We start from the raw sequence: 15,390 nt of genomic DNA on the forward strand, positions 1-15,390 counted from the left end.
TCTTGCTGAGCATCTGACACACTCATTGGGCCACAGCTTGTGGAGGGGCGGGGTCTCTAGCTCTTCAAAAGGGATCCGGGTCTGAACAGCCCAACCTCACTGAAGTGCTCACGCTCTCCCACCCTCTTTCCCCAGAGTCTGTGCTTTCCTGCCTGCTTTCTCTTTCTTTTCTAGCTCAGCCTGGGACACACGCTGATTATCAGAGGAGTCTCAGGTCTTGCATTTTAATGTCACTGATGGAAAAACACAAGAATGATTCCTGGATCCACCAGCGGGAACTGGAAGACCCATCCGAGAAATACCTGAACAGCAGCGAGGACTATCTGGCCTTCCTCTACGGGCCTCCCCGCAGCCACTTCTTCTTCCCAGTGACTGCAGTGTATGCCCTGATTTTTATAGTGGGGGTCGTTGGCAATTTCCTGGTGTGCCTGGTGATTCTTCGGCACCAGACTATGAAGACACCCACCAACTACTACCTCTTCAGCTTGGCTGTCTCCGACCTCTTGGTCCTGCTCCTTGGGATGCCCCTGGAAGTCTACGAGATGTGGCGCAACTACCCCTTCCTGTTTGGGCCCGTGGGCTGCTACTTCAAGACGGCCCTCTTTGAGACGGTGTGCTTTGCCTCCATCCTCAGCGTCACCACCGTGAGCGTGGAGCGCTACGTGGCCATCCTCCACCCGTTCCGCGCCAAGATGAAGTGCACGAGGCGGCGGGCTCTCAGGATCCTCGGCATCGTCTGGGGCTTCTCTGTTCTCTTCTCTCTGCCCAACACCAGCATTCATGGCATCAAGGTCCACTACTTCCCCAATGGGTCCTTGGTCCCAGGCTCTGCCACCTGTGCAGTCATCAAGCCCATATGGATCTACAATTTCATCATCCAGGTCACTTCCTTCCTCTTCTACATCCTCCCCATGATTGTCATCAGTGTCCTCTACTACCTCATGGGGCTCAAAGTGAGTATCCAAGCTCGCTGGCTTAGGATAGCATCCCTTCTCTCACTGATTCAAAGTTCAGAGGAAAAACTGAGAACTGGAAAAATTCAGAATTGGAAGGAGGTATAGAGAAAAATAGAATGAGCTGAGAGGGGAAGCAGAAGTTAAAGGACTAGCCTCAAAATTAGGCAAATCCTACCACAACTATAAACCACTTCTTTTAAGTCACCTTGCATTACTCTTCCTTTATGCCTGTGGTTTTCAAATCTAGGAGTTCCTACCAATCACCTAGAAATCTTACTCTGGGAATCAATGTGCAGACCCCTGCCCCTGGGAAATTCTGATTCAGTAGGTCTGAGGTGGAGCCTCGTTTTAAACAGTGCAAGGTGGCCACCCCGGAGGGAACATTCCACAGCTTGTTGTCTCCAGCCCCCATCTACTGCCTGTATTGAAATTTTCCTCTGGACCAACTTGGTCAGAGTATAACATAAGCCGTCTCTGCCTGTCTTCTACTCCAAGACAGACTTACAGTTTTAAAGTCAGACTGTCCCTTATGGTTGCTTTGACACTTTGGTTGAACTATCAGGCTAAAATGCAAAAATATGGCTTGAGGGGGACCAACCTGGATTTCTCTTGACCAGGTGGAAATTGAGGGATAGGATGTGAACAGAGCACATTAGAGTAGAAGAAAATGGGAATAAATGACAGCTGAGATGAATAAAAAATTATCACTTAGTTTGTAATATACCTAATAATTAGAGGTTCCTGTACTCATGACAGTAAACTGATTTCCCCCCCTTTTTTTAGGATCTAAATTAGCTGAGAGAAACTACTTTTGGTGAGACAGTAGTGCATCTATATAATTCCTCTCCTGGTATAGTCTGCATCCAAATTCATAGAGATGAAACCTAACTGTGACAGCTTTATGCCCATTTAAGGAGGCAGCTTGTGTAGGAAACAGTCTTGGGACCATTTAGAGTCCCAGGTCGAAAGCTCACATAAAATACACTTTTAGGCAAGCCACACAATTCTCTCCTGGCGTTACTTTTCACATTTATAAAATGAAAAGGTCACATTAGATCATACCTAAGGCTCCTGATAGCTCTAACAGTCTGTGATAACTTAAAAAAAGAAATAAAATATCTGTGAGCAGGAGCAATGTGAATTATAAATGAAGGGAAAACAAAGCAAATATCACATTCATATCATCTGCTTCAAGATGGCTCTGCTACCATGTATTCTATGTCAATTAATGTACTCCCACCTCAGAAAAAGGTGAATATCAGAAATGAGTGCCCCACAATGGTCCTTTTCCATATCTGCTGTACCTAAGGTGAGCAGCAGAATCCAAGTAGGAAGAACAAGTTCCAAGAACCACAGATGTCTGGACGAAGGAGTAAATTTAATCAGGCAGAGAGTTTTGCCAATCTCCTCTTGGAGGGCTGGCCCCTCTACATTGAGAGACACATGTCACCCCAGACTAGCTTGCAGTGTCTTAGAATGCCCTGTGTATATATCACTGGAGGAAAAGGACTTCTGCATGATTCCAAATATCAAGAGCCCTATGAGAAATCTCTACCCCAAACTGACCAATACCATTTTGTCCAACACCAAACAATCATTTATCTTGGGTTAATTTGGAAGAAGCATTTAACTTGGAGTAGGAAACATGCATCCCCTACCCCCAACCAATTACTTTGTGTTTCACTTTGTTTTATTGTCATGAACCTATAGCCACCTTTTATTAGGAGCTAAGGGACAGCTCAGAAAACAGCTTAGAAACTACCTAGTTTGCTTTATGTGTATAGTGCAACATATAAAATTCCTGTTCTTAGGAAGGATAAACTGTTACCCAGAGGACACCACGGAAGGAATTATCTGCTTAGTAAGTCACTGCTAGAGGAATTTAAAGATCTGTAGACTAAGAGTCAGGAGAAATAGGTCCTAGTCTATGGCATTGGCCTCAGGGTCTTTGCACACGTTGTACCTTTTGCTATATCATTGCCTGAATTGTTCCTACTGTTGACCATCACAATCCCTTTTGCTTTTCTAACTCTAACTTATCCTTTCAATCATACTTCATCCACACTTTCTCAGTGAAGCTCTCCCTGACTCTCTAGCTGTACCTGGTCCCTGTGTATGTGCTATGATTCCTGGTGATTTTCCTTCACTGCATTTCTTACAACTTATAATTCTATATTTGTGGGTTCCTTAATTTATTTTTCTCCAACTAGCCTGTAAGCTGAATGAATGAATTAATGAATGAATGAGTGAATGAAGTTAAATTATTTCATTCATTGCTGGACTTCAGCTTTTCAACCTTCAAAAGCAAGAGAATTAGAAACATTATTTTAAAGAGCTTTTTGATTTAAGAGATTTAAAAGAGACTAAGCAAATCTGATGATTATTAAGTTATTGGCTCCCTTGGCAAATCTAAAGTTATGATTGACTTTGACTTTGGCACTCACTGCCTTCAGAAGGCCAAAAAAAAAAAAAAAAAAGAAAAGAAAAAGAAAAAGAAAAAGAAAAAAAGAAAAAAGAAAGAAGGAAAGAGAAAAAACAAAACAAAACAACAACAACAAAAAACTAAGCCTGATGAAACCTCAGGACCAAAGAAGAAGGAGGGGGGGCCATATATGTGCTCAAAGGTGAGCATCCAGGACATGAGTAGCCACTGAGATGCTCTCCAAGATTAGAACGTGTTAGAGATAGAAAACAGACAACCCCAGAACTTCCTTCTCTCTGAGAGGAAGTTCTTTTGGAGCTCTCATCTAGTAGTTGTAATTCTGCATGCAGCATTAACACTTATTGAAGAAGATGGATTATGAATTGCAGCAGAATCCAGCCATGCCAAACAGAGTTGCACTCATTTTTTTCCAAATAAACAGATTTCATTCAGATTGTAGAAATATTTACACAACAGCTAGGATTATATTTTGGTATTCTGAAGCTTAGTCTCCACACACTACATAAATGAACATCTGCTGGAATGATTATAATCATATGAACAACTGATCAGCATAATATATCAACCTGAGTCAGCTCCATTGACCTCGCCCCTCACCTTTTATCTAACTCAGCTAAGGAGTGTGGGATAGGAAGGCCTCTGAGCTTCCTATACAGTGACTATAATTTTTCACTCGTTTTATATCTTCACTTTTTTTTTTTAAGATTTTATTTACTTATTTGACAGAGAGAGAGATCACAAGTAGGCAGAGAGAGAGGGGGAAGCAGGCTCCCCACTAAGCAGAGAGCCTGATGTGGGGCTCGATCCCAGGACCCTGAGATCATGACCTGAGCTGAAGGCAGAGGCTTAACCCACTGAGCCACCCAGGCGCCCCTGTATCTTCACTTTTAAAGTGGAAGTTCAGAAGTGGATAGAACACTTAGTGGTTGAATATCTATTTTGCTAAACATCTGAAGGGAAATAAAAGGGTCCAAACATAAAGCAGTATCAAATGTTGGTTAGACAAATTGTTCGGATTCTGTTCTACTATATTGCCTCCTTCAGATTCTGTTGAAATAATGTATATGATGCATAAATACTCAGTTTTTCACTCTTTCTCTCTGGCTAGTTTTATTACTAAAACCTACAGGAGCTGAAAAGTAAGCAATGATTAACACATTTATAATTTTCTTCTCATTGCAAGCTACACTGTACAGAAAGCCTGTTCATGAAAGAATTGTATGAACTGTTCACTTTATGTTTGATTTAAGGAAATTGTTTCTTGAAGTAGAGAAATTACCAAAGAAAACTGTTAAACCCACCCACAGAAGGGATAAGAGATCCCAGTACTTTTTCATTGTTCTTAATTATGGGCTGAAATCAAATACTGGGATAAGTATCTTGTAACAGTGACAAATTTTTAAAAATGGTATGAAACAATTGGAACCTTCAGTAGATTTAATTGACGATGAGTTAGTAAGATTTGCACTTTGATTTATTACTCTTACCTTAACAACAAGGCAGGGTTTTTTGTTTTTGTTTTTGTTTTGTTTGTCTCTGCTTCTGGCTGCTTCTTTGTCTCAAACAAGTGTTGCTTATGGGTGAGCAGCGCCATGAGGAGAATTTCTGGAAGGGACTCAGTAATCCATGAGTGGACCCACAGATATAAGTAAATAACCCTGTTTCATCAAAATTCAGTGTTTTTTTTTTTTTTTTTTTTTTTTTTTTTTTTAAGATTTAGATCACAAGTAGGGAGAGAGGCAGGCAGAGAGAGAGAGAGAGGAAGCAGGCTCTCCACTGAGTAGAGCGCCCGATGCGGGGCTCGATCCCAGGACCCTGAGATCATGACCTGAGCCAAAAGCAGAGGCTTTAACCCACTGAGCCACCCAGGTGCCCCCCAAATTCAGTTTTTATGATGTCTTTCAAGTAAGAGGACAAAAATCAGAATGACAATAGTAATATATAACTTACTGAGTATCACGTGCCAGACACTGAGATGCATGCTCTACCCGTATTATTTTGTTTATAAGTTTATATTTGTATATAAGTTTATATTAAGTTTATAACCTCTTATCTTCACTTTCCTCCCATCTATTCCTAATAACTGCACAGTATTTTCCTTCTTTCTTTCTAAGTTCTAGGTGACCTCTGAAGGGTCAAATCTCACAGGAAATTTAATCCCTCACCTTGTGAAGACACAGGTGTATGTTGAGAGCATCAATATATTCAGAGACAGATGGTCAGCTTTGTTAATCATCCAAGTGGATGCTTCAGGGCTCATGAGGTCCTACGAGCTACCTGATTTTTAGGAGCTTACGTGTTTGTTAGAGACAGAATATTCCTTTGTTGAGCTTTGGAGGCAACTTTGAATGACCCTCGTGTCCAAGTCTTATTTGATTTTAAATACCTTCTCTAAAGTATTCTGTAAAAATGCCATCCAGTCCAGAAACCTCACTGATTAGAGAAGTTTGTTCTACTGTTGCACATAACCACACCAATCTCTCTCTTTTTATAATCTTGAATTGGAATATATCTTCCAATAAACTGATCCTAATCTACCTAAGATTATATAGAGTAAGTTGAACTTTCCTTCCACCTAGTGCCCTCGATCAGTGTTTCAGAACTTTCTACAGTGTTAAGGAAGGAACCCCAGCTCAATCTGGTAACATATGATAGGAAGTATACACCTGAAAAGTTAAGAGGTAGAGCTGGCTTTTGATGAAGATTAATTCCATAAAACACACCATGTTCTCAAAGACCTAGCTTTATTTCTGTTTCTTTGTTCTTCTTTCTGTACTGTTGATTTCAACCTCAAGATCGTCACAGTAGGCCATTGGTGGCTCCAAGCACTTCCCTCATGGTGGGGGAAAAAATAGCTCTTGTATTCCAGAACTCACATGTAGAAAACAAGAAGGCTCCCAATAAAAGAGAATTAAAAGTTCCATTCCTAGAAGTACAAGCAAGTATCTGAAATCTCTTTGATTCCAATTATGCAGTCACTGTGATTGAAGGTTATGGGATCATTTCCATCTAAATTAATGACTAACAATGCAGAAGGACTAAATTCTCTAAAGGAAAATCAGGGTACCACTAGTAGGAGAAGAAGAGAATAAATGTTAGAGAATCAGTCACAACTATATACTATACAATCTTCTAGATACTTGGTAGTAGTTTATCAAGGTCCCTAAAGCTTCCTTTCTCTGGTTGTATATCCCCCCAAACTAAAAATATGTGAATTAAAGAGAAGAAAATTCTACAGCTAAGTGAATGATGCAGATCTTCAGTGCTATGGGAGTTCAGAGGGAGGAGAGGAAAATGGGCTCCAGTGGCCACCAGAGTCTTCTAGAGTAGATGGGACTTGAACAGGGTAGGGGAAATTGCATGCACAGGCAGTGTTAATATTTGAAATTTTAGAAACTTCTCCAAGGATCACCACATCTTACAACAGGATGAGTATTCTTTAATATCTAAACTCAGAAACATATGCACTTTTATCATTAATATTAGTAACACAGATATTCCCAAATTGTGCTCCTCAAGATGTACTAGGTATTCCACTGAAAAGGACTGGGTCAGAGGGAATATTGTTGAGGCAAAGAAGCACTGTCTCCCTTGAAGCTGGGAGGGTGAGGAGATATGGTGTGTGGAAGGTGGGGATGGGGGAAGGGTGATACACAAACCCCCATGAAGATGTTCATAGTGTCCATCAAGCACATTAAAGGATCTGAGAGGACCCACAATAAAAACTATAAACTTTATGAAACAGAAATAATATCCATTTTTGTTTTCTACTGTCTACCTACTCTATAGCAGAGGGATTCCATTCTAATAATCATTGTTGAATGAATGAATCAATGAATGAAAGAAAAAGGCTACCTAACATTTTTCAACTTTAGATTTCATACTTTTTATGGAATAGTTATTAATATGCTACATAACTAGGGTTTTATAGAATAGCATGGTATACATGGTAGCTTTGTAATGTAGCCACAACCATCGGTCCAGTTGAGTTAGATGACTTGAACCCAACTTCTCCTCCAACTTATTAAACATTTGACAAATTCTTACAGTTCTTTAAGTCCCAGATTTTTGTCTGCAAAATGAGTGTTAGAGTTAACACTTCCAGGATCTGGTCATAAGGAAACAATGTTTCCTTCCCTCAGTATCTTTTTCCACTTACCTTGCAGCTAAAGAAAGACCACCTCCTTGGGGCAGATGAAGTGGCTGCAAATATTCAAAGACCTGCCAGAAAATCCGTCACCAAAATGCTGTGTAAGTCTTCCACTTTTTTCGGGGCTTGGTTGGTTCGTTTGTGAAAGCAAAGGACATGGATTTTGTACTGAGAAAGTGCTGATGGGATCAGAATCAAAATATTCCTGAACCACAACATCGAAACCTTGGTTTTCTCAAGCTCCTAGGACCTGTCTGTCTTGTTTCTATTTTAGTTTTTAACCCTCGAACAATACACAAAATTGCATCACTGGAATACACTCTGTGGGGTATTCAGTAAATCTCACTCTGCAAATCTTGCTCTCTGCGATTGTGAGCATTTCTTTTCCTCTCTAAAATGAGCAGGTGCGGGGTGGGGGAGGGGCGGGGGCGGGGCTAGGTGGCTCAGTCAGTTTAGGGTCAGACACTTGGTTTTGGCTCTGGTCCTAAGATTGAGCCCTAGTCGGCTCTGTGCTCAGAGAGGATTCTCTCTCTCTCTGTCTTTCTCTCTCTCTCTCTCTCTGCCCCTCTGCCCCTCCCCTGCCTCTCTCTCTAAAATAAGGAAATAAATCTTAAAAATAAAATAAAATGAGTAGGTGATTTTTAACCTATTTTGAGTTATGAGGTTTTTTTTTTTTTAACTATGATGAAATCTATGAACTCTACACTTAGAAACTGTGCAAATACACATGCACAAAACATTTTGCATCCATTTCAGGGGATCCTGTGCCTCCTGACACCCATCCTTGGACTCCCTGGGATCCCTTAATTCCACATTTAAGAACATCTGGTCAAGAGTAACTAAGCCATCAGCCTGCCTATCACATTGTATCATTTTATACAAAACAGTACACTCTTTCGCATAGAGAAGATGTTTTAAAATCCAGGAACTGATCAACAGTCTCCCAAAAGAATGTTATAAATATATGATCCTACACTAGGGTATGAGAGATATTGATGAAAAAGGAGATTCATAATAAATTTCCCAAGTCAAAACCTAAGGTTTGGAAGAAACAAATCCTTCAGGCTAATATTCATATAAAGCACTCACTATAACTATGTGGGGTTTATGAACAAAAAAAACTGTGAAGTCACTAAAGTTTGTCTAATAGTCATCTTCCTGGAAATTGCTTAGCCCCTGTTGGCATTTGACTTTCCCTATTGAGAAATCTCCTGTCTTCATTATCTCCCCCTCCCCCTTTTTCCTTGATCAAAATCTGCTCTCACAAAAAGACCTGAAGTGCACTCACATTCAAGTCACAGCGACAAAATACACAGTAAAGAATTTATTTGTCTTTGGGGGGCAGAGTGTTCAATTTTAACAGTAACTACATTTTTAAAAAAGATTTATTTATTTATTTGAGAGAGAAAGAGAGCATGGTGGTGGGGGAGGGAGGGAGGAGAGAGAGAAATAATCCAGAACAGATTCCCTGCTGAGTGATGAGGGGCTCAACCTCCTGACCCCGAGATCACAATCTGAGCTGAAATCAAGAGTTGGACACTTAACCTGTTGACCCCACCCAGGGCCAACACTAATTAAATTTTTAACTAAAGGGAACAGTAGGCAGTATACTACTATTCCCTTAGGTAAAAATTTAATTAGTGTTTTTAGTTAAAGCAGATTAGGGACTTTACCCTGGGGGGTGAATTCAGAAGAATCTTTCAGATATTCTTGGAACTACACCACACAGACAGACCACTTACTCTGAATATGTTACTGCCAACAGGAAATATATGTACCATTTACTATGGAAACTTCAATTGTGCTCACAAATTCAGAGAATTGTAAAATAAACACCCATGTATGTACCCATCACCCCGCTTCAATCATTCATAGCTAATTTTGTTTCATCTATATTCCTATCTCTCCCTTAGCCCCTACAAAATTGTTCTGAGGCAAATTTCAAGCATCATGTCTTGGGAAATAAAAGTATTTTATAACTTCAGAAGAGAAAAAAAAAATACTTATTTATATTGGTGAAGACTGAATGCCCCAAAGAGAAACTATGGTAGCACTAATATCTGCCTTGGGAGCTGAAAATAAAAAACTGGGCAATAGTATATTTCTGTGCATCTATAATTATTTCAGAAGAAAAAAGAAGAAATTGGAAGGAAATTTGTATTCTAAAAAGTTATAATATAATAGACATATCCCCATCCCAATGAAAAGATGCTTATAAAGCAATATTATGCTCATGATTCTTCTCTTTCTTTCTGTCCCTCCCACCCCTTACAGAATGACTGAATTCACAGACGTTTCTAATTATTTCCAGAGCAACAAGATAAAACCATACAACATTTTATTACATCCTACATTAATACTACATCCTACATTAATAGTTTGTTATTAATCTATGACTTTAAAAAACACCAATTGCTTGAGCCTAATCACTGTATTTCTATATAGAAATATATATTTCTATATATTTACGTGGTTTCAACAATCTTCTTGTAACATATTTTCCACAATAAAATGTTTTCAGAACTTTGAATAAAGGCAATACTATTTTAAGTGTTCCAAAGTACATTTAAATTACAGAAGAAATCTTGTACAACCATATGGAAAACTGATCCTAAATCCTATATAATTCATTCTCATGTGCAAATATTCTATGTAAAGGTTCCTTAAGATCTAGATGGTCAATTATAACGACAGCTTAAGAAAGATGGGGGGTGGGGCACCTGGGTAGCTCAGTGGGTGAACGCCTCTGCCTTCGGCTCAGGTCATGATCTCAGGGTCCCGGGATCGAGCCCCGCATCGGGCTCTCTACTTGGCAGGGACCCTGCCTCCCCCCCTCTCTCTGCCTGCCTCTCTGCCTACTTGTGATCTCTGTCAAATAAGTAAAACCTTAAAAAAAAAAAAAAAAGATTTATGAAAAAAAAAAAAAAAAGAAAGATGGGGGGAGGAATGTTAGAGGGAATGGATGGACTCAGATTGGGCATTGCATACCTATCCTTGCTTTGACTGTCTTTTGCTCTCTCATTCATCATCCTTTTCCAGTTGTCTTGGTCTTAGTGTTTGCTCTCTGTTGGGCCCCATTCCACATTGACCGGCTCTTCTTCAGCTTCGTGGAGGAGTGGACTGAATCCCTGGCTGCTGCATTCAATCTCATCCACGTGGTGTCAGGTAACATTTTGGCTGGCTTGGTTACATCAGAAATGTTCCGGTAATTGTAGCTGCTTCATCTTGCTTAGAGCAATTGGTTCCACTGCATATACTATGATTATGGGGACCCACCATACAACAAAGAACACACTTCATTTTTATTTCATTCACATATTGATGAGGTATGTTATAAATCCCAAAGAAATATACCAGATCAGTATTTTAGATGCTACTTTATTGAAGACCTCAACTCTAAGCATGATGATTACAGCAGGAAAGTGGTCTAAGAGGTGATTCCTTTGTTTTCCTTCCAATGACCACATAATTGAAATGATTCTTATTAGTTAAACATCCATGTTTAATCCCTGAAATCTCATATTATCTTCAGCAAGTGTTAGATCCTCATGAAAGCCAACCAAATGTTATTCATGAGGCATCAAGGTCTGCTTTCAGGCTACTGTAATGCTGCTTGTGAACGATACCATGGAATTTGGTGGAAAGAGTGGTAGAAAGGTCATTAAGTCAGAGGACCTGGATTTGCATCTCATTCCCTGAAGAATGAGGCCTCCTTCATGTCAAAGTTACCTCAACTATAAAATGGCAATAATGCCTGCTCTGTACAATCCATGGGCTGATGATGTAAGAAGTACATGACATAATAGCTTTTTAAGCTGCATGATACTACATTATCTTTCTATAATTATCACAAGTAGATGTTATCATCCCCATTTTACAGCTGAAAGTTCCACAAAAAAGAACTGCTTTGCCCAAAGTCACTTGGCTGGCAAACGGTAAAAACAGCATTCCAACCCAAGTCACCCAACTTCAAGTTCAGGGTTCTATACTCCAAAGTGGAGAAGAGAATGGTCACCCACATCCTTCTTTCTCAGCTAGTGTGACTGTTAGGCAGACCACCTTGCTCCTCTACCTCGATGAGTCACTGGCTGGTTCTGTGGGCTCTTTAGATTACCAAAGACATCACCAGAGAGGAGAGAGAAGAGCAACCTGTGCGTGGGACGCTCCATGTGTGCATAAAGCAAAGACCACAGTGTTCATAGGAGTATTGGATGCCATGTACATTATCTGTTTTCAATCACCATCTCTTTTGTACTCAGTAGACCTTGTGAACCAAACTGTTTATACCTGGACATTAGTACTTTCCTCCATGTTGAATTTAATTGTGAATTCTGGGTGAAATCTCAAAAATATTTATAGCTCTTAGCTTATCTTTGTGGTTAAGCTGAGAAAAATGGAAGTGACAAAATAAATTGGAAAACACCACGAGATCACATGAGACTTGACTAGTTGACTCTCCATCTCCAGATGCATCAAGACAACCATTTTAAGATTTCCAAATTATAGCATTTGTATTAACATTTTCCTGTTAAAATATCATCTCTCTCTTCCCCATATTGCCAACCAGATGAAGTCTAAACCTCTTAAATGCTACTAAAAAAATGCCTACAACTTCCCTTTTGATCAAGTTATGTATTTCCATTCATAAACCACACATTTGTCAATCTAGTTAGAGAATTCTTCACATTTTGCATTATTCCTGCATAATATAACCATTCCTGCCTCTGCACATTTGCACAGGCTATGCCTTCTACCGCAGAACTCTCTCCTCTTTTCCCCAATTATCTACTGCCTGCTTCAGGGGCTGGTTAGTATGCAATCAGTAGCCACTATTAAATCCTTCATGACCATCATAGTCCTTGTGTTTATGCTATCATGTGGATTTCCATAGGATGACTGTTAGTATCATATATTTTGCTCTTAACAGATACAGTTTAGTATTGTTCTTTTGTCAGCAGCTAAAGTTAGGCATAGATTTTTGCCTCTGTAATACTGTTCTAAGTCCTGGGAGAACAAAGTTTAAATCTATTACTTACTAATGTGCCTCAAAGTTTCTGGAACAAAATAAGAATTTATTGAGTGAATTAACAGTCCACAACAATACTTTCTTCTATATTCCTCCCTGCCCAGTTCTGTGCATAGGGCATATGGCACTCTGTATGTCCTGAACTACATAAATGGGGACAACTATGACTATGTTGATGACAGAGCCTATTGCTTGTTTTATATTCTTAGCCATTCTCAGTCCCTCTGTGGATAGCATCTCAACTTTACCTTCACAGTAATTCAGGGAGGTGGGTTAGGATGGTATTCCCATTCCCATTTCACAGAGAAAAGAATTGTAGTGCCGGTTCCATCTAAGGTCACAGAACAAGCAAGAGCCAAGATCAGAAACACGGTCCTCTACTTCTCAAACTTAGGCCCATCTTGGGCCTTGGGGAAATAAAATAGGATATAGCAAAAAGAGAAGTGTGTATACCAAGGAGGAAAATGGCAGTGTACAAAGCATACGGTGGAGAAAACAAATGGCAATATAGAATTATTTAATAGTAACGTTGGAAGCTGGCAAGAGCCATCAAGGGGAGAGGCTAGGTAGGAAAGGGGCACTGGGGCATATTTTTTTGAAAAGACAGTTAGCATTATAAGAAATATCAGCAGGGACTGTGCCTTAACTGATTTACCATTCCTCTCTTACTTGCAGTTTCAAATTATAGATTTAAGCAAAGCTCCAATGAGATAAAAAAAAAATCTCTCTTTCCTCTGATACTTAAGCATCTCTCGTTAATGCTTTGAGAGCATGTTCTTTAATTAAACAAGTGGGGATCAAAGGAAATTGCCAAGCATCTCAGAGAGATCTCATGCCAGCCTAAATTTTTCCAAGACTCTTTAATCTTTCTGTGTTTGATTCCTAAATACACAGGTGGTAGATCCATTCAGAGCATTTTGTATTCTCAATTAGAGTCTTGTATATATTATTACTTCCCAAAGAGGCGGTCGCAGGGATTCGAGGCTTTTGTTAAATATTTATGCTTCGCACTACCATGCCTCTCACTCAGTTTCTCCTCAGTGTGTCTCTTTTTTTAATCTCCTGTGTTCCAGGTGTCTTCTTCTACCTGAGCTCAGCCGTCAACCCCATTATCTATAACCTACTCTCTCGCCGTTTCCGGGCAGCATTCTGGAACGTGATCTCTCCTTGCAAACAGGGGCACTCCCAGCACCACGCACAGGGGCCACCTGCCCAGCGGAACATCTTCCTGACAGAATGTCACCTTGTGGACCTGACTGAAGATGCAGGTCCCCAGTTCCCTTGTCAGTTGTCAATCAGCAGCTCTCACCTCCCTACAACCCTCTGCACTGGACAGGCACCATAAGAGGAATGCTCAAAGAGTTGACATTCCTCTATGCTGCCTTACTGTAGGGAAGGACATCTGTAATTTATGGCTCCTGTTGTGATAATAGGGAGGTTAAATGAGTCTTAGAACTTACATACCCATTTCTCATTTGGGTGGGTTCTCTTTTTTAAACAAACTTCTACTAAAACTGGATCTAAAACCTAGAACCTCCTGATTTGTAGTGACCTTTCCATTATCCCAACTGACTCATGCCCCTTCACTAGTTCATGGAAAGAAAAAAAAAAATCATGACCAGTAAAGTATGATACCTATACTTTGAGTAATTTTACTTTGGGAAGTAATTTATCCTGACTCATCTGCACTCTGAGTTAGGCTGTTAACTCTCACAACCAATGGCTACTGTGGGACATAAAAGGGAGACCTGTAGATGCTATGCTATTTTACATATTTGAGGGATCCATGTCAATGTTCTTCCACAGCAAAGTGGCCTCACATTTTGTCATTATAATGTAATTCTACTGCCTCACATTTTGTCATTATAATGTAATTCATCAGTATTTTGAAGCCTGTTACTTGAAGAGTCCTGGTAATATGGGGACGCCTCTTAGAACTATTATTCCCACCTTCCTGATCCTCATGTCATTCTCAGTCATTCCTCACCAGGAATGAGATCGGATCCAAGTTCTGCTTAGAGAAGAAAGGGAAGAGGGAAAAGGCCATGGTGGAGGGTCAAAAGGGCATAAAATGTACCAAACACAAACTTAGCTGTTTTCATAGTTTGCTTTAGACATGGATTTCTGAAGTCTTATTCCATAAACAGATAGCGGTATGGTCTACAATCTTGGGAAAAAACCCAGGTCAGATAGTAACTACTGGTCTCAAACCCATGATTTTACTTACAAAATCTTTCATTAACTGTGTAACAGTCTTCACACATATGAGAAAAATCAACTTTCCAGACTCATCTTCTATTATATCAGCACATGTAATGTATATTCTATTTAAAATGGATTACTTGCTCTTCTAATGAAAATATGACCCAGTTGTCCCAGCTGCACATATTTGCTTAGAAAATGCCCTCTTCATCTCCAGGCTCCATCTGTTGCTCTCCCATCCATCCTTCAACGTCCATCTCAGCGTGGTGCCACCATAAAACCATGCTTGATTTATTCATATAGACGTGGTATCTGACCTCTCTGTCGGTCTCTCTCTTAAGCTTTTTCCTCACTCTGCTTTGTAGTTCAGGGATTTATATTCTTGTTTTGTCAGAATGTAAATTTGTCAAAGGCATGAAATATCTTGTGTTCATTTTTGCTGTTGCTGGAATCCTGGCAATATATCTGTCACAACGGTAGATGTTCAATAAATATGTGGTAAGTGAGTTGACTTCACATTCCAGTGTACTGAGCCAAAGAACAGCTCCACGTGGAACCATGTCAAGAGCCAAAAGACTAAGATTCTGTTTCTGAGGGGGATATCTGACCTTCA

General features: G+C 39.9%; 1 protein-coding gene across 1 annotated transcript; it reads left to right on the forward strand.

Annotated features, from left to right (window-relative positions):
- Window positions 1-227: 227 nt before the first annotated feature.
- NMUR2 (neuromedin U receptor 2) lies at window positions 228-13,920 on the forward strand (the record flags this gene model as incomplete). The annotated part of the gene is made up of 4 exons (XM_080804820.1): window positions 228-953; window positions 7,566-7,650; window positions 10,589-10,714; window positions 13,649-13,920. 4 exons carry the CDS (start codon window positions 228-230, stop codon window positions 13,918-13,920), a joined length of 1,209 nt encoding a protein of 402 aa, XP_080660946.1.
- Window positions 13,921-15,390: the final 1,470 nt, after the last annotated feature.

The sequence above is a fragment of the Martes martes genome (assembly GCF_963455335.1).
Source record: "Martes martes genome assembly, chromosome: 5".
Lineage (NCBI taxonomy): Eukaryota > Metazoa > Chordata > Mammalia > Carnivora > Mustelidae > Martes > Martes martes.